Source organism: Cordyceps fumosorosea (genome assembly GCF_001636725.1).
Source record: "Cordyceps fumosorosea ARSEF 2679 chromosome Unknown scaffold_5, whole genome shotgun sequence".
Classification (NCBI taxonomy): domain Eukaryota; kingdom Fungi; phylum Ascomycota; class Sordariomycetes; order Hypocreales; family Cordycipitaceae; genus Cordyceps; species Cordyceps fumosorosea.
Window position 1 is genome coordinate 1042637 of NW_017387305.1, and position 18289 is coordinate 1060925.

An 18289-nucleotide genomic window follows, 5' to 3' on the forward strand; every position below is an offset into this window, starting at 1 on the left:
CATGGCCCCTCACTCTTTCTCACTCAGGCTTTGTTATATCTAAACTTATTGTAAAAGGGACCATCAATCATTGACGAACTCCCAATTACACAAAAACTCCCATCTTCATCATGTCGGCGACCGAGAGCACCTCGCAGCGGATCACGCTCTACGACATTGCGCAGCGGCCCCCGGTGGAGAAGTCGTGCTGCGCGCCGAACCCGTGGAAAGCCCGGTTCGCGCTCAACTTCAAGCGTCTGCCGTACTCGACGACCTGGGTCGGCATGTTGGACATTGGCCGCGTGCGGCGGTCCCTCGGCGCGTCAGCGTGCCGCAAGTTCGCTGACGGCGGCGACTTCTACACCCTACCGATCGTGCGGGACCCTTCCACCGGCGCCGTCCTCGGCGACTCCTTCGACATCGCCGCGTACTTGGAGGAGACGTATCCCGGCGCCGGTGGCGGGAGCTTGTTTCCGGAGCTGCCGGCGCTGGACGGGTTCGCGTTCGCGCCGACGGTGGACTTCCCGACGCTGCTGACGCTGCCGCGGGACGGGCGGCACCCGCGCTTCGGGCGGTTCAACCTTGCGGTGGACACGCTGTTCACGACGTTTGCGGCGCTCGCGGCGGGAGGGATGCCGCTGGACCCGGCGACGGCGGACAAGGTCAAGGCGGAGTTTGCGCGGCGGGCGGGCGCGGAGCCCGGCGGGGAGGACTTTAAGTTGGAGGGCGAGGCGCGGCGGGCGACGCTGGAGGGTTTCGAGGCGGCGCTGGGAGGGCTGGCTGGGCTGTTCGAAGGAGTGGGGGGGAGCCCGTTTGTGTTGGGGAAGCAGGTCAGCTACGCGGACTTTATCGTCGGCGCCTGGTTGAGGATGTACTGCGTCACATTGTCGCGGGAGGAGTGGGAGAGGCTGAGGGGGTGGCATGGTGGTGTGTTTGGGCGCCTACATGATGCGCTGGATGCGTATGCCCAGATTCAGTAGCACATCTCGGTGGGAAACTGCTCATTGGTGCGACTGTAAGAGCTCAGTGGCGTATAAAACCGATGTACCTACGTCCTACTCAAAAATAGACTTGGCCCTGCTTGCAAAGCACAATACCTTGCGAGGTTCTACAACTTCATGCATGCAAAGCGTTTGACAGCCAATTATTACTCCGGCTCCAGTGGTGCAACAAATGTAACTAGAATGATTTTTCCGAAATCTTCAGAGTTTCATACCTCACTGCAGTTCTGCACATAACAGTGCATCCGCAGCCGGCACGATGAACAGCCCAACGAAAATCCTTCCGCACGATTGCACCGCATGGCGAAGAAGCAGCCAGGCAGCCGCAGATCTCTATGACAGCGGGGTGAAGCTATGGACGAAACAAGGTCTGAAAGATGTTGAACAGCAACTCGAAGATTTGAAATCGCGTCAAGTATTCAGCATTCGCTCAATCGACGGAACATTTGTCCATATAGAGAACCCCATGTTCAATGTGACATCGCCAATCTGGTGAGGAATTATGTGCGCAAGACGCGTGCATACTTCAATTAATACTCGCCTCCAGGAAGCCCCAGGTCGACTTTCGAGATTACTGGCGCCTGGTCAAGGACCAACCCGTCGAGCCAGCGGAAACATGGTACTGCACCATGGTCCCAGAATGGTTCAACACCAGCGCCGGCCACCTTTGCAGCAGTCTACCAAACTTAGACTCCCTCTTTGAAGAGAACCGGCGCGCCTGGGCAGAGAGCGATAGTCGCCAGCTGCTGACGTCGCAGCTGCGTCAGCTGAGTTCGGTCAAGGCTGTCCGTAAAATCCTCTGCTTCGGGCTGGGGGACTTTTGCGCCAACCCACCAGAGTGGATGAGAAGAGAGTCCGGCATGGAGCCTGCAGAGCTTGAAAGGAGCTTTGTGAGCAAAGCGATGCTTCAGCACTGCATTTCCTTGACATTGAGAGAGATATGCAGCGATCTGGCCGGCTACGAAGTTCAACTCTTCGCCCAGGACCCCCGCTACACCGACGAGACCGTGTCAATGCTGTCAAGCAACGATTGTTCGATAGTCGGAGAGTTCAGCGCCGGAGGCTTTGCGGAAATTGACGATGGGAGCTTGATCTTTTCGGCGTTTATCGGTGCGCCGCTCAAGCAGATCATCGCCGACCTTGCACGTCCCGCAATCATCATCGAGACGGGCTACGGTGTCTTGAATAATTCAATGCAAGTAGCCCAGGAGACTTTTGCGATGAACCTAGCTAATTAAGTACGGTTGTAGGAAGGCATTGGCAGACTCGGAATCCCCTCGAACAATGGAGATGTGGAAAGAGGATGACGCAAAAATTCGCTTTCCCATTGCACCTGGAGATGAGGAACTGATGACTGGCGTGCGAGATTTGTTCATCTATTCAAAGAAGAGCATAGGTATACAGGGTTCAAATTTGGCAAAATCCTCTAAAGCAAGCAAAGATGGCGAATGTCAAGATAGTCAGTGCTTGGAAGCCGCTGTCAAGATTGGGTAGCTGGCGTTCTTGATACATTGCCGCATTGCAGGAGGAGAATGCTACCCTGCATCTCGCTGCGAATGACTGGACTGTAGCGCGGCCTCGTCACTTATTTGCAAACTAAGGCATCGGCCGAATTTTCAACATGGAAAATGAACAACTGAAAGTCCAACTAACTTAACGCAAACATTTGAGGACGGCAATTTCCGATAATGTCGGAACACGTTGTCAAGCTGTTAGGCTGGGGCTGCAGGAGTCAGGATGGCAGCGGCTGTCCTGACAAATTAACTACAAACTACTCCGCACAGTAGTTGTCGGGAGGCGGACGGGTGTGATTGGAGGGTTTTGAGAGGTCTTCGACAATGATGGAAAAAAACAACGGCAGATGCAGCCTCTGCGAGGTCGTACAAGCGCCATGCGGATGCCAATGCATGCACATGAAGACCTTGCAGAGGCTGCACTACATGTAGTATTTATTCGCCAAGGGCCAATCGGTGGAGAGATTCAGCAAGTCGAAACTGCCACTAGTTCTCTTTGGTCAATTGAGTTGGGGCATTGCCAGCGTGTTGGGCGGTTTGCTGGAGAGGCTTGCGCTTGGTGGCGCGTCTCAAGTTGTGTTGTGTACAATGTGTGGTGGTTGCCGTGACAACGCAAAACGCGGGAGGGGATCGGCTGCCAAGCCTCCAAACAGTGGACAATTCAAGCGATATTATGGTGTTTTCCTTGTACCTTTGGTCAGATTCTTGGTGGTTTGTGTACTTTTTGCATCTTCCCCCGGGTACTGGTATTACCACACTACCTTATTACCTAGACCTTTGTGTCCCTCCATTCAACGAACGAACCAACCTTTTGGTCTCACTGCAGCAGAACGCAACGTCGCTCAGCATTTCCGCCATCACGACCGACCTGGAATGACGCATCAACGCGCGGGCTTTTGAATTCTTCTACCCCCCTCACGGCACATGATATGATGCTCTGACGACATCTTTGATTGTCTTCCCTTTTTCTCTTCTCATTTCGATTCTTGTCAACCTGGAATCCGCCCCTCCTGCTCTGCACCCACAATTGCATCACCTTATCCAAGCATTGTAAACAACAGCAGCATTCCAGTCGCTTCGGCCCAAACAAACCGACCGACAGAAACCCACGTTTTTCTTCTATTCTTTCGAACCTAGAGGGCGATAAGGTCTCGCTTCCCGGCGACTCCTCGGGTCTGAGATATTTTTACTTCTCTTGTTTCGCGACATCACTGCGCCTCAGTCTCGTTTTGCCCGCCGCGCAGGCGCATCGTAGCTCACCATGGACACCAGCTACTTGGCCCAGCAGGTCAATAGCAGCATTGGCCAGCTACACAGCCTGTTCGATGAGATTGGCGTCCCTACGCATGAGCGCCAGGCTCGCGAGTCCGAGGTAAGGCACACAGTTTTTGTTGTGCGCCGTCGCTGGCCGCCGTGAACTCTGAAGCTGACCGTCTCTGTGATAGCTCTTCTCGGCACTCTCCGAGGCTCTCAACAACCAAGTTCGCCTCGTTAACACCGAAAAGAAGGAAATGATTGACGAAGCAAAGACCATCATCGCCAAGATACACGAAATGGAAACCTCACTCGACGACTCAAAGGGCCGACGAGACTACGACACGGACGACATGTCAATATCCTACCCCTTAAATCACTGCCTGCAAGGCCTCAAAGAAAAGCAAATTCAGATTGCTCGCTTGCATAGAGAGCGCTTTGAGCAAGTAAAAAGTACGTTGAAATGCAGCTGTAGACGAATCGCGTTGCTAATGTCATCCAGAGCTTGTACAAGCACTCGAATCATACTCGTCGCATCTTGAACCTACCTTTGTCCAGATTGCACTGCCCCCTACCGGCCCAAACCAATCCATCCCGACCAACTTTGACCTTTCCCCATCCTATGTTGATAGACTAGACCGCGAATTCACCCGCGTCTATGACGAATACACGCGCCGCATCGCCCTGGTCCAGTCATTGGCCGACAACATCATTAAGCTCTGGGCCGAGCTCGGCACGCCCCAAGCCCAGCAAGAAGGCGCCATTGTCAAATACTACCGTGAGGCGCCGGAGCAGCTGGGGCTCCACGCCCAAGACATCAGCCGTCTACAGTCGAAGAAGGATCGGCTCACCGACGAGAAGAAGAGTCGCGAGAAGAAGCTGCGTGATCTCAAGGCGGCGGTCGAAGCGCTGTGGGCAAAGTTGGGCATCGACGAAGCCGAGACCAAGGCGTTTGGCAACGCCAACCGCGGCTGCGGCCTGCGCCAAATCAATGAGTTCGAGGATGAGCTGGCTCGATTGAATGAGATGAAGCGCCAAAACCTGCACCTCTTCGTGGAAGACGCGCGCGTCCAATTACAAGCGCTGTGGGACGCCCTGTACTTTTCTGAGGATGAGATGCTCGAATTTACGCCTGCCTTTTCTGATGTTTACAGCGACGCCCTTCTTGAGGCGCACGAACGCGAGATTGCGAGACTGGAGGCCCTCAGGGAACAACGCGCGCCCGTGCTGGCCCTAGTCGACCGCCACAAGAACCTTATCAAGGAGCGCGATGAGCTCGCTGCCTCGAGCCAGGACGCCTCGCGTCTCATGCTGCGCGGGCAGAAGGGCGAGAAGCGCGACCCCGGAAAGCTACTGCGCGAGGAGAAGATGCGGAAGCGCATCGCCAAGGAGCTGCCCAAGGTTGCTGCCGAAGTTATAAAGATGCTGGAGCGGTGGGAGGACGAGTACGGCCGCCCGTTCCTCGTGTTTGGCGAGAGATATCTGGACGAGTGCGAGGACAGCGGCTCCAATAAGGCTGCGGCGCCGACGACGCGGTCCAAGACACCAGCCGGCGCGCCACCATCGGCTGTCAAGATGCCCAAGTCTGGCCACAAGGGCACCATTGCCAAGTCGGTGCCGCCTCGGACAATGACCAAGACGCCGACGGCCACGGGACCTAAGAAGGCGCCCACAACGGTACAGCAGTCTGCGGTGGCTAGAACCGCGAGTCCCACGCGTACAGGCCGGACAAGCCCGTCGCGAATCCCTGCCCGGGCACCGCTTTCTAATTTGAAGAACGGCAACAACTCGCCGGAGAGACCACGACCCGAGTCTCGCGGGGAAACGTTGCGCAATGGCGCGCCGATGAGGGCACCGCCTCCTAAAATGCGTGACCTCAAGTCAGTACCGGAGCTGCAGACGCCGTTGAACCCTTACAAGGGCGCAGGTCTGGGCACGGGCATTGTTCGCGCAATTGAGCCAGAGGATGTATACGACGACAGGCCGCAGGCGAGGACACGGGACGACTCGCAGGAGGACGGCTACGATTACGAAGAAGACCGGTACGCGACTGTTAGGCCCGGGCGGCAGTACTACGGCGATCTCGGTGGTGTAGCGGCCGCGCGGCAGATTTCGACCACGTCATCGTCGACGGCGGTTTCAGGGTCTGAGAATTGGGAGACGTACGACGATAACAGCGAGCCGGAACCCGATGCGTCAGACGCCTACTACGCCAAGCTGCGCGCGGCACGGTGTAAGCGGCAAGAGCCGGGAAGCCAGCTGCAGAGTCATCATCAACAGCAGCCGAAGAGGTTGAGGGGGATACCGCCGCCGAAGGGATACACGGGGCCGGTGATGATTGATGAGGACGGCAATCGAATCGTGTCGGGGAGTGAATGGGGTGACTCTGAGGTGTTTTGAGACATGTCCTACCAGAGAATGCGTGAGCGGACTCACACGACGTGACGCGAAACGGTATGCCATCTCACGAAAGCGGCGACTTGCCTTCTTTTTCTTCGAAACATTGCGAGATTCATTTCGGGACACCCTGGTACATTTTTTTTTCTTTTACTGCTGTCTCTTCTGTCTATTGGATTACGTACTGGGATACGTATACATATTGGTGCATCATTGCTCGTTGCAGGCCGACCTTTGGGAATGGACACTGCGAGAAGTCTACATACATCTACTATGGTTTTTTTCTTCTTTTATCAATATTGGAAAGGAAAAACAGGTTATTTAATCTCTGTGTATTGTTGGAAAGAAAAGGAAGAGTAAGAAAGGAGGAGGAAGCGAGCCGAGGGCAGGAGAGCAGGGACTGGCAGACATGGACATGTACTTTTTTTCCCTTTCTTTTTTCTCTATTCTGTTGGGTAAGGCAACGGGCGTTGGAATTATTGTTATTGTTTGATTTCATTCTTCTTGTTTCTTTTTTTTTTCCTTTGCCATCAGGAGGTATTGTATATACACAGAACTATGTACAGCGTTGTTGACTTGCACGTGCTTGCGCTGCGTGATGGGTGACATGTGGGGGATGACGTATTATTAGTGGAAGCCCATTGACATGTTGTTTGAACGGTTCGTAGTCATCCATGATGCGGAAAGCGGCCTGCCAAAAATAGCATCAATAAGCACGGAGTATTAAGGACACGATATCTGACTTGTCAAGTCCATCCCGTGTCACATTAGCTGTGATTACTGACAAGGCTTGCCGCGTATTCGTTTTAGGCCCTCGTCGTCGGCATAAAGTTGGTGGATCAGCCGCCAATTCCAGCCTCGGGGAAAACAAGCACAAAGGCAAACAACAGGACAAGATGCGACCCGGGTAAATATTAACAAAATCTCCAAGAAATATAATAAACGTGTAACCCGAAGCGTCTAATAAGCTCTGGTATTTTTTCCCCATCCTGTTTAGTACCAAGGGCCAAGACATTCTGCCAGCCAGCCAGCCTCCCCCAACCGTTTCAGCCTCCGCCCTGGCTGTCGAGTCCCTGACCAGTCGGACCTTTCGGACCCTGGGCCTGGCGCGTCCCTTGTCATCTTATCCATTTATCCATTTATGCATACGTTGCGTTGCGTACATTGCAATCCTTCACCTCATTCGTTCTCCTCCCTCGTCCTACTCCCTCTTTTTTTTTTCTCTTCTTCCGTTCAATCCGCGACTATTTTCCTTCATTCTTTCTTATCAACCCAGTTACTCTCTTAGCCCCCCCGTAAAGAATTGCCTTTGAGCTAGCACCATTCGTTTCTCCCGTGACTACCCATCACATCACCGACAACGAACGACCCGCGGGAACCGAAACCTCGACCGATCAAGCTACCCGCGAGCGCTCCTCCCACACCACTGGCTCTCATGTCCCCGCGAGCCACCCCCTGGGAATGAATCCTGCGGTCGGATCCCGCACCGCAGGCTCGCCAGACGCCGCCGCCGCCTTGAAGGGTGCCTCGCTGGCCTTCCAGAAGCGCTCGCCGCCACAGCAGACGACCTCGTCCCACCGACCAGCCTCCTCCCTGTCCTCGAGCAGGCATCTTCCCCCGAGCGCGACGACGACCTCCGACAGCATCAGCCGCAGCCGGAGCCGCAGCCGGAGCCGAAGCCCACCCCTGCACAACCAGCAGCACAGCCTCGAGCACTACCGCGAGAATGGCGCCCTCCTCGCCGCCACGTCGTCGGTGGAGAGAACCAGGAGTCCCGGGCGCCTCGCCTCTTCTTCTTCTCCGGCGCGGTCCTCGCCTATCCGTCAGCGTCCGGGCCAGCACGCCGCGGATGTGCCGCCAGAGATGGCATCCGACTCGCTCCCCGCGGGCCTTGTGGCGGAGCGCCTGCAGCAGCTTGGCGCGTCTCCGACGAGGAGCGCGGCGGCTGGTGCGTCCCCGTCGGCGCACCTGGCCTTGAAGCCTTTGCCCCAGCCACAGACCCCGGCTGGCGCTGGCAAGCTGGATGCCAAGAGCCCGAGCCTCATCGCCGCGACGCTCGCGGCGAGCCGCAGCGCTAGCCCAACGCCCACGACGCTGCGAAAACCGCGGCGCGCGCAAGGCTTGAATACGCTGTCGGACATTGACGCTGTAGATTCGCAACCCATTCCGCCGACGAATTCGCTAATCTCCATGTTTGAGGTGGACAGCGGCGCTGGCAAAGACGTTTCGCCTCCACAGCCGCTACCGACATCCTCGCCGGAACATGCGGTGGTACGAAAGAGTGCACGCCCGTCGCCAATCCCTATCAAGCAAACTGTTGCCGCTCCTACCCCTCCGGCCCCGAAGTCGGTCTCCAGGCAACGAGATCGAAAAGTTCAGCCGCATGAGCCGCCACCAACACCTCCCAAAGTTGCCGATGAGAAGCCTGCGGCTGCATATCCAAGGTCGAAACCTAGGGCAGTCGTGGACGCCACTCCCGCTCCAGCTCCTACAACGCCGGCCTCTGCACCAAAAGCAATCGTCCAAGCGGCAGCAAGTAAGCCTCGGGTGACACCGCCCAAGGCTAAAGAGAAGCTGAAGGTCGACGGCCCGGCCAATACCGTCACACCAGCTAAAGTCATTACGCGGGCTAAATCAACAACCGCGATGAGGAAACTCGACGCCATTGGAGAAGTGACCCCTCCTCGGAAACGTTCACGAAAGCCTTCACCGCTACGACTACCAAGCAATTCAGATGAAGCCAACAATGGCACGTCCACAACACCAAGGCGAAAGTCTCCTACCCCTCGCATTATCAGCACGTCTACCCCCGAAGTGCTGTCACCGAAGCCTACGCGGATAGCTAGAGCCGCCTCTCTCCGATCCGGCACGCCGCCTCCTACTATTATCCTCCGCCCAACGTCCGATATACAGTCACCGCCTTTGCCGGATCCTAAGAAGCGCTCACCTGCCGAGAAGCGAGCGCCCACACCGCCAAAGCCACGAAACAGCCAGAGACTGGCACCTGCAAGGCCTGCCAGCGGCCGACCGCGCGGCAACTCGGACACGCGTCTCACGAGAGCCACGCCCGTCAACAGCATGTGGGGATTGCCCATCGTCTCAAGCACCACCTCGAACACGCCCAAGGCTAGCAAACCGCAACCGCCGCCGAGCAGACGCGAGTCGATCGTCAGCGCGCCGCCATCGCCCACGCACGATCCGCCGAGACGACGGCCCACGCAGCCGTCGCCTCCCAGCCCCAGGCAGCTCAACTCCATGACCAACGCCATCATGGCGAGCTCGCTCGCGTCGTCCCGCCTCACGCCTCACAGCACCGGCTCCTCCCCGCTGCCACCGCCCCCGCTGCCCATGCGCCAACGCTCGCCGCACCTCCTGCAGACGCTGCGCCGGCCGCAGAGCGAGCCCGAAGATGACCACCACCAGGGGCGGCAGCGCAAGGCCCACCGGCACCGGCTGCACGGCTCCAAGCACACGCACCACGAGGGCTCGCGCCGGCGCTGGCGCGACCAGGTCACCGACAAGGAGCGCAAGCGGTACGAGGCGCTGTGGGCCTCGAACCGCGGCCTCCTGCTGCACGGCGGCGCGGAGCTGTCCGACTGCGTCGCCGACGTGGTCGTGCGCGACATCTGGCGCCGCTCGCGGCTGCCGGCCGAGGAGCTCGCGGAGGTGTGGGAGCTGGTGGACCGCGGGCGCGCGGGCCGCCTCACCAGGCAGGAGTTCGTGGTGGGCATGTTCTTGATCGACCAGCGGCTGCGCGGCCGCAAGCTGCCGCCCAAGGTGTCGGACAGCATATGGGGGAGCGTCAACGGCGTGACGGTGCTGAAGCCGCCGTGGCCGAAGCACTAACAGCTGCTGGTGCGACTTTGTTGACCCCGGGCGAAAAAGCCGAGGTGGCTTGATGCATCCTGTATGTATAGATGACGATACCCAAATGGAAGCATTTTTATTTACCGTATAGCGAGTCGACTGATGATGCGAGTGACGTGCCTGCCCCTGACAGCAAGGCGTGCAGAGGCTCTGCCCGCATCTTGAACTAGTTCTCGCCACGATACGCACTGCAGACTCTGATACCACCAACAGCAAACATGCACGGTATGGGACGTTACGCTCTTCGTTGACTAGCAAAGCGTGCAGATATCAAATACTTCATTATCTTGAGCGAATAAAAAGAAAAAAGCAACAAAGGCAAAACAAACCCCTGACACAGATAATCGCGATGGCATTCTAGTCCTGCCTCCTCCTGCGTTATTAGAGCAACGGGCCCAACAAGGCCATGCTCTTCTCATCATTATCGTCCTTGCTCTTTTCTTTATTCCTTTGCTTAGAATGAGGTCTGTGTATGCGACGAGAGAGACCTTGGAATAGCATCCCGCAATAGATGCTTCCCCTCCAAGGCTGCGTAGTACCCAAAACATGCCCCCATGAGCTTGGTAAGAAGCATTCGGCCGTCCCTCTTGCTTTACCCGAGTGCGCTCCAGACACGACATGATCACTCCGGCTCGCTCACTCCCTCATCTTTGTACTTTTGCGCCACGACCCTTTCTAGAAACCTTAGTACCTGTGAGGCTTGCAGCTCAGTTCTTGCCAGATCGCACGGCACCAGATTTCTGTAGCCGCCGCTCTCGACGGAGAGCTCCTTGAGGACGTCGCGCATGACCGCCCCCCATTTGAGGCGCCTGTATAATCGAGCCAGCGCGTCCCGCGTCTCCTTTCTTTGACACGGAATCGACGCGGCTTGCAAGACCAGAGCCGCGATGCCAGCCGCGATGGGCGTGGCGACTGACGTGCCCGTCATGCGGCGCGTCGGCGACGTCTCCCCTGGCGTCGCGTTGCTGCGGATCCAGGCAGACTTGACGGCCTCCCCGAGGGCGGTGAACATGCCGAGATCGGCCGTGTCGCGCGGGAGGAATGCGGAGGGCTTGCCGTCGGCGTCGGCTGAGTTGATGGCGATGACGCCTGGGTGCCAGGCCGGGTAGGCTAGCCAGCTCGAGTGGCCATTATTAGAAGTGGCGGCGAAGATGAGTTTCTTCTTTTTGACAGCTTTAGCAATGGCTTCGCCGACGGTCTCCTCAATGATACTGTCGGCCCGAAAGCCGAATGATATGCTGATAATGTCCACATCCCATTTCTCTTTATCAATAGCATAGTTGATTGCCTAGCAGCGTGTGTCAGATGGTGAACTATGTTGTTGTTGATACTATGGCTTTGATAGTGACGAACCTTGGCAACAGCTACATGATCGATGCTTTTTTTGTCATGCGCAATCTTGGCGACGTATATATCGGCCGCCGGTGCGACCCTCCGAAGAAGGCCGGCGCAGTGCGTCCCGTGCCCATCTTCGTCGTTGGCTTCCGGAATGGTTCTGCTGGCACGGGGCAAAAAGTCTTTGACGAAAATGTTGCCTGTGCCTTTCTCCTCATCCTCTTTAAAGTCGTCATGACAAAGGTGTATGCCTGTATCGAGAATGGCAATCTTGACTCGCTTGAATTTGCCACGTTGGAAGTCTGCAAGTGGCTTTTGCAATTTTTCTTCGAGCTCTTGAAACCATTCATCGGATTTATGGAAGCTTCGTAGAAAAGTCAGTGCAAGTAACGACCATGGTGCATATGGGAACGTATTATTACTCTTCGGTTAAATTCGACTCTGCGGCGTCGGACCAGTCTTCCACCGGATATTCTTGACTAGGTTCTTCCCAGGTGGTAAGCATGCGAAATGGCAAGAGATAGCATCATCATCAGGATTATCGTCATACCGCTAGATTGAGCGCTCTCCCTGCGAGAAGAGGCCCGAGACTCTCTGCTGTAAGCCGGCCAGACATTCTCCCTGCGAGAAGAGGACCGGCTCTCTCTGCTGGAAGTCGACCGGGCGTCATCATTGTCAGAATATGACTGGGACTCCCTGCTGAAATCCGGCCAGACATTCTCCCTGCGAGAAAAAGACTGATGCTTTCTGCTAGAAGTCGACCGGGCGTCATCATTGTCAGAATATGACTCGGACTCTCTGCTGTAAACTGGCCAGGCATTCTCCCTGCGAAAAGAGCACCGCCTATTCCCTGGAGCATTTCGAGCATAGGTTTCGGGATTTGCATGGCCACAAGGAAGGATTCCATGGTGCGGAAAAGCAAAGGGCCCTGGGCCCTCAACAACGTCAAAAGGAGGGAGTCCATCACTCGGAGAAAGGAAGGGTCCATGGCCCCCACCACCAACGAAAGAGAGCTGGCCGTTCGGAAACTGATAGAATCCATGGTTCGGAATGATGATGGGTCCAGGGTTCGCATGGCCATGAGTCAAGTATGGATAGTTTTGAAGAAGAAAAGGATGAGTGTTCGCATAAGGAATTGGGCTAAAAGGGTTGACAGGTTCGGGAGAGTACGAATTCAACCCCCCAGAACTGTACATATATTCGCCATTTTGAAAACAGTCGTGCCGGTCAGATGCTGTACCATTGAACCCGGGCATTTTGCGTCGGCCGTTTTGGGCTGCTGGCCTTCTCATCTTGCAAGATGTCAGACACCGGGACAGGATGACTGGCTTGAAATAGCTACCAGATGTTCATAACCGCCGAATCTAGAGAAAAGGCTCGTGGAAAGCAATTCCAGGTGGCTTGAGGAGGGGTCGTCGGGCTGACATGCAGGTGCTAGGGGTTGTCTCTGATGCGAAGCCTGATCTGTATACGAGCGCAAGGGACTTATTGATGAGCGATCTCCATCAACATCTCAACCTTCGAAGAGCTTACATCAAAGGGGGAGCTTCTTAAAGCCAATATTATCCAAGTGACTCAAATGGCTCACCAGACGCCGCTGCTCATGGCTCCCCTCATGCATTCGGCCCCGACGGGACCTATTGCTTTGGGGAATCTCATCAAGGACCCCCGCTCTCCTGAGATCCCTCTCACCAAAAACGACTCGGATGCAGTTAGAAAGGTCGCTGATAAGTACTCGGAAGTAGAACAAAGCAATGTGTTCCGCCACGACAGGAAAACTGCATCCGGCAGCGCTGGAGTGGTGGCCAAGTTCTTCGAAAGCCTCGCATTGGATCTGGGCGGAAACAAAAACAAAAGCTTCCAGTCAACTTGGAAAATAAATCGGCTCGTCACCAGATCCATTTATCCAAGCGAGGTAGAGGTCAAGAGCGTCTTCAACGAGCCGAGTGTGCAAGAGGGAATCAGGAACAGCTTCTTTCGCGCCAACGTCTATATGATCACGAGCGTTCAGATTGCCTACGGAGCCGAGGACTTTATCTCAACTCTTCGAGGGCATGGCGCTCACCTTCACGCAGTTGCCGACTTGAATGCGACCGGCCTGCCCGTCAATGCCGGCATCGACAGCAGCTTCGACGCAGCCGACGGTATCGTACGCAAGTCGACCTTCAACCCGAGCATGCCTTTTATCTTGGCGTACGGTCTCAGAGAAATTTACTACAGGCGCAAGAGGGTTGCGAAGCAGAAGGTGTACCGAAACGGCGATCTATACAATGTCGGGGGCAGGGAGCCCGAACCGGAGGAAGACTCGGTGGCGGAATTACGTTTCTTGGCTGAAGATAACAGTGAAATCCCTAGCATGTGGGGAATGAAGCCGAGTCAGTATATCCTCGAGGATGACTAGTGATGATGATTTTTTTGAGTGATGACGATGGAAGAGCGGCAGCTCCAAAGGACCAACTACCTCGGGTGTAGGCAAAGCCTCTTGTTCAGCTTTGATGTCCTTTTCTTGAGAAAAAATATCAGGAAGATTGGAGATTATTTTGAAGGTGTCTGAAATGATTGATCATCGCGCTTCGGTCTCGAAAACGCCAATAATTGCAGGGCAGGGTGGCTGGTTGGCTGTAGGTTATGTATGCGCAGTGGAACGTGTTGAGACAGAAACGATGCCCAGAATCGGAGAAGAGATGGAATTCCGAAGAAGAAGAAAGAGAGAAGGAAAACAAAAGGTCAACCAAGTTTGTCGAAGAGTATTGTCGAAGTCACCGGACGGAGGCAGGCGCAGCTCTCAAAATGGCAGCCGCGCCCAGCTCATCGGAGACTTGTTAAGTAGCTTCCATGATGTGATCAGGGCTTGACAGCAGGTTATACTACTTCTAAAGACCTAGGTACTGTACAACGGTACAACTGTCGCTATAAGCATCAAGTCGCTGGCAGGGAACAGGAGCAGCAGCCGAGCAGTTTTTCAGTGCGGCTGAAAAACTCAGCCTGACTTGTCAAAGCATGATTTGACGACACCTCGGTGCACGGCAAAACCACAACTTATCGTCAGTCAAAAAGTCTTTACGCACATATGGCCGGCAAGGCGGCAAACACGGGCAAGAGTGCAATGGGAGGCGCCGGAATTAGCAACCACAATGCCCGTTATAGGTGAAGCCATCTGGAGACATGTGCAGATAAGCACGCGCCCAGACTTCCGAGCTTCCCGCCGCATCTTTTCCCCCATATAAAGCGGGTAGATGAACTTGGTAGTTTTCTCATCATGCACCAAATCTATTTTAGAGTCCGTTCTCCCCCTCCCCCCCTCTCCGCCCGCCCCCTCATCAAATGCAACGACAGAATGGCGCTTTGCCTTGCCGAGACCGTAAGCACAGCGAAGCGGGCAATGTGGGGAAGTACTGGCAAGGCCAATGTCTTCAGCCCAGCCAAACAGAGAAATCCGTCAAGAACCAGGCTATCGGGGGTTGATTGCGCCACCTCGTTGGGGGGTAAATTAGCCCAGTATTGTATCCGTAAGATCGTCGCTTTTGGAAACGAGGCAAGGAAATAGATCTGGGGAGCGGGGTTACTTTGGGGGGTTTTACAAGGACAGTGGCAAAAAAAAAAAAAAAAAAAAAAAAAAAAAAATTTGCTAAAAAAAGTAAGAGAAGAGAAAAAGAGAGTGAGGGAAAAGGAGAAAAAGTTTAAAGCTTTCATCTTACACAACAAGACAACAAACCAATAAAGGCGGCGGGCGGAATGTATACGATACGGCCCCGACCGGTACGCTCCCACAACCACGCCGAACTCTTGCAAACGGAGCAGTTTTTCCAAAACGGATCGCTAGCATGGCGATACGACGATGACGATGCCGATAACAATGACGCCCACGACGGGTACGACTCGGACACGGCACCAGCCCACATGGACATTGGCCATTTCCGCTGGTTCTGGCCCTGGGGCGTCCGTCGCAGCTCGACCTTTGACACCATGCCCTCCGGGAAGCAGCGCCTCCCCGTTGCCGCCCTCCTCCCTCCCTCCTCCGCGTCGACCTCCACCCAACCTTCCAGCCTCCTCCTGACCCGGCTTCCCCCCGAGCTGCGCCTCAAGATCTGGCGTCTCGTCCTGCGCACCCGCTGCAGCACCCGCTGGCCCTACCACCCGCGATCCCCCGCGTGGCGACCCGACCGCCGTGGCGCGCCCTACATCGACGTCGCGCTGCTGCGCACCTGCCGCGCCGTGTACGCCGAGGCGTGGGACCTGCCGATGCGGTTGACCTTTGCCGCGCTCGCCGACGGCACACCGAGCGACAAGCCCTCCGAGTGGGCGCCGGTGGTGCTGGCCGCGGGCGTGCTGGTGCCGCACGCCTGGCAGGTGCTGCTGCTGCGCCGCGCGGAGGTCACGATGCAGCACTTCCGCCTCGAGGCTGGATTTTTGGAGATGTGGGTGGCCGCGCTGGGCAAACTCAAGGCGGCCGCCGCCGCGTGCGTGGCGGACCTGGTGGCGGCGGCAAGAGCGCGGGGGCAGGCGCTGGACGAGGGCGTGGTGGCGAGGTTGGGCGGCGGACAGCCGCTGGAGGAGATCGTGGTGCGCTTGAACAGGAAGGACTGGTGGACGTGGACGAGCGTGCCGCCGCCACCGTGGCCGGACGGTCTCCCGGGCAAGTGCGTGGCGGACGTGAGGGCAGTGGGGAGGCGGGGCCGGAGGAAGAGGCGGAGGAGGAGGAGCAGCGTGGAAGAGGAGAGACAAAGGGAGGCGGAGAGGGAGAGTTGGGCGAGGAGAAAGGATGTGGATGGTGGGGAGGATGCTTCTTCGGAGCTGGAGACGGACGAGGACGAGGACGAGGGCGAGGACGAGCTGCAGCAAGCAGACGAGGAGAGTCGCCAAAATGTTCCCATCTTGGAGGAGACTACGACATTAAGCGAGACGAGCTACGATCAAGTCGACGACCCCCCACCACAGACCTATGACACGGACGATCCCGACGACGATGACGAGCAAGGCGGCTACTTCTCCGACCACACCGCCAGCTCCGCCGCCTCCTCCGCCGTCTACGTCTTCGACGCCGCCACGCTGCCCGCCTCCCTCGCGCTCGTCCCGCTCCGCACCGAGACCTGGGACCGGCCCGCTCCCGGCGGCGGAGGCGGCGCCTACGGCGTGCTCTCGCCCAACCTGCGCCTCACCCTCATGCTCGAGACGTTCGGTCCCAAGAGCCTGCAGCTGGACGCCGCGCTCGCCGAGGCGCGCGCCTGGCGCCTGCCGATGCCGCTGGTGCACGCCGGCGCGGTGCGGGCCGGCGCGGCGGTGGAGGACCGCACGGGACGGGTGCTGGCGTGGGACGGGCGCCCTGTGCGGGAGTACCACTGGCTGCGGGACGTGGGCGACGAGGAGGCGGAGGAGGCGACGTTCCTGCGCATGGGCGAGTTCAGGGCGACGGCGGAGGGTGTGGTGGTCAAGATGATGACGCTGGTGCCGCGGAGCTTCTGAGGCCGTGGTTGTTTTTGCATATAGCTTCTATTTTTTGGGTTTTGGGTATGTAGGGTTCGAGACGGCATTATACCCCATCATATATAAAAAAACAAGGAAATCATCGGCTGCTTCCTCGCAGCCTTCCCATCATAGTCTTTGTCCCACCCGCCTTGTCTCCTCCAACATCATCAGCGTGCATCTTTCCCCTCGTGCTGTCGCACCTCCGCCACCCTCTCCCCGCGCACCAGCAGCGCAACCGTCGTCGCCGGCTGCACCTTGAACGGCGTCATCCCCAACCCTCCCAGCAGCGCCCTCATCGCCAACGAGTGAAACGTCCACGCCACCACTTCTTCTTCTTCTTCTTCTTCTTCTTCCTCCTCCTCCTCAAACACGTCCTCCAGCGCGCCCAGCACCCGCACCCTGTTCTCCGCCTCCGTCTCCGCGCGCGGCCGCGCCCCGAGCTCGTCCTCCGCCGGCAGCCCGTCCTCGAGCACGCACATCGGCCAGTTGGCCTCGATCCAGGCGCGGGGGCGCCGCCGGTCGCACGCGTGTGTGGTCCACCGCTCGCGCAGCGCCTCCTTGACCACGGGACGAAACGGGCGCCCGTGGGCGGCGAGCACCGGCCGGAGGTGGTGCGCGGAGGTCTCCAAGCAGCGCGCGAGGGGGCTCGTGCAGAGGGTGCGCGGCAGCGGCAGCCCGTCAACGGCGACGGAGGCGAGCCAGCGCGCGGCGAGGGCGCGTGCCTGGACGACGCCAAGGGGCGTGAGCGAGGCGTCGAAGCACTCCGCATCGTTGGGGGAGGAGTCTCCTTGAATCTGCTTGGACTGCCGTCAGCGGAGAACCAGAGGTCGGAGCAGGGAAAACCCGGTCTTGCCTTTTCGTCCTCGGCCAGCTGCTGCTTCCGCAGGTTGTGGTAGCCCTGGCCGTGCCGCGTCAGGAAGAGGATCTTGAAGGAGACGCCGTCTGGGGCCTCGCGGTTGAGCGCGGCGACGTGTGCGGTGAAGCGCGCCCACGGACGCTGGTCGGCGGCGTCGGGGTCGTCGGACGGGTAGGCGCGCGGCGTGAGGGCGAACAGCGGCTGTGTGGTAAGCCTGCCCTCGGGCTGCTGGGCGGCCAGCGCGGCGCAGTCGTCAAAGTAGCCCTCGGGCACGCTGAATGACCACTTTCCCATGCTTGTAGGTCTCTTTGGCTAGTCTCGAGCGGTGTGGCTGCGGTGTTGCAGAGTTGAGGGAAAAAACATCGTTGTTTGTTGCACGGCTGCCTATTTCAGCGGGTAACTAGGTAACCCGAAGGAAATGGGCGTGGAAATTTCACTGCAGAGAAAACTGAATGGCATTTCAAGGCAAATTAAAAAAAAAATCTTTAATATCAAGTTTAATTCATCAAGCTGCATCCACGGTGCTTTCGCTCTTGGATCACGAACCCCTCACGCAGCAGTAGCGACAGACGCGGCATGCGGCTAATCAGACAGCCTAGAAAAGACTTCGCTCAATAAGG

At 57.2% G+C, this 18289-nt stretch overlaps 8 protein-coding genes across 8 annotated transcripts; 6 read left to right on the top strand and 2 right to left on the bottom strand.

Moving 5' to 3' along the window:
• Positions 1-110: 110 nt before the first annotated feature.
• On the top strand, positions 111-959 carry ISF_03037 (Glutathione S-transferase; the record flags this gene model as incomplete). Its single annotated transcript, XM_018846643.1, has 1 exon — positions 111-959. One exon carries the CDS (start codon positions 111-113, stop codon positions 957-959), a length of 849 nt encoding a protein of 282 aa, XP_018706371.1.
• Positions 960-1239: 280 nt separating this feature from the next.
• ISF_03038 (hypothetical protein) lies at positions 1240-2218 on the top strand (the record flags this gene model as incomplete). The annotated part of the gene is made up of 2 exons (XM_018846644.1): positions 1240-1472; positions 1528-2218. The coding sequence occupies 2 exons, from the start codon at positions 1240-1242 to the stop codon at positions 2216-2218; spliced, it is 924 nt and encodes a 307-aa protein (XP_018706372.1).
• Positions 2219-3755: 1537 nt separating this feature from the next.
• Positions 3756-6148, top strand: ISF_03039 (Microtubule-associated protein, MAP65/ASE1-type; the record flags this gene model as incomplete). Its single annotated transcript, XM_018846645.1, has 3 exons — positions 3756-3866; positions 3940-4201; positions 4251-6148. The coding sequence occupies 3 exons, from the start codon at positions 3756-3758 to the stop codon at positions 6146-6148; spliced, it is 2271 nt and encodes a 756-aa protein (XP_018706373.1).
• An 893-nt stretch (positions 6149-7041) lies between these two features.
• Positions 7042-9991, top strand: ISF_03040 (EPS15 domain-containing protein; the record flags this gene model as incomplete). Its single annotated transcript, XM_018846646.1, has 2 exons — positions 7042-7052; positions 7447-9991. 2 exons carry the CDS (start codon positions 7042-7044, stop codon positions 9989-9991), a joined length of 2556 nt encoding a protein of 851 aa, XP_018706374.1.
• A 643-nt stretch (positions 9992-10634) lies between these two features.
• Positions 10635-11852, bottom strand: ISF_03041 (Peptidase S8/S53, subtilisin/kexin/sedolisin; the record flags this gene model as incomplete). Its single annotated transcript, XM_018846647.1, has 3 exons — positions 10635-11300; positions 11366-11711; positions 11770-11852. The coding sequence occupies 3 exons, from the start codon at positions 11850-11852 to the stop codon at positions 10635-10637; spliced, it is 1095 nt and encodes a 364-aa protein (XP_018706375.1).
• Positions 11853-12926: 1074 nt separating this feature from the next.
• ISF_03042 (hypothetical protein) lies at positions 12927-13748 on the top strand (the record flags this gene model as incomplete). Its single annotated transcript, XM_018846648.1, has 1 exon — positions 12927-13748. One exon carries the CDS (start codon positions 12927-12929, stop codon positions 13746-13748), a length of 822 nt encoding a protein of 273 aa, XP_018706376.1.
• Positions 13749-15082: 1334 nt separating this feature from the next.
• On the top strand, positions 15083-16810 carry ISF_03043 (hypothetical protein; the record flags this gene model as incomplete). The annotated part of the gene is made up of 1 exon (XM_018846649.1): positions 15083-16810. The coding sequence occupies one exon, from the start codon at positions 15083-15085 to the stop codon at positions 16808-16810; it is 1728 nt and encodes a 575-aa protein (XP_018706377.1).
• A 170-nt stretch (positions 16811-16980) lies between these two features.
• Positions 16981-17963, bottom strand: ISF_03044 (phosphoglycerate mutase family protein; the record flags this gene model as incomplete). The annotated part of the gene is made up of 2 exons (XM_018846650.1): positions 16981-17600; positions 17657-17963. The coding sequence occupies 2 exons, from the start codon at positions 17961-17963 to the stop codon at positions 16981-16983; spliced, it is 927 nt and encodes a 308-aa protein (XP_018706378.1).
• Between the last annotated feature and the right edge of the window lie 326 nt (positions 17964-18289).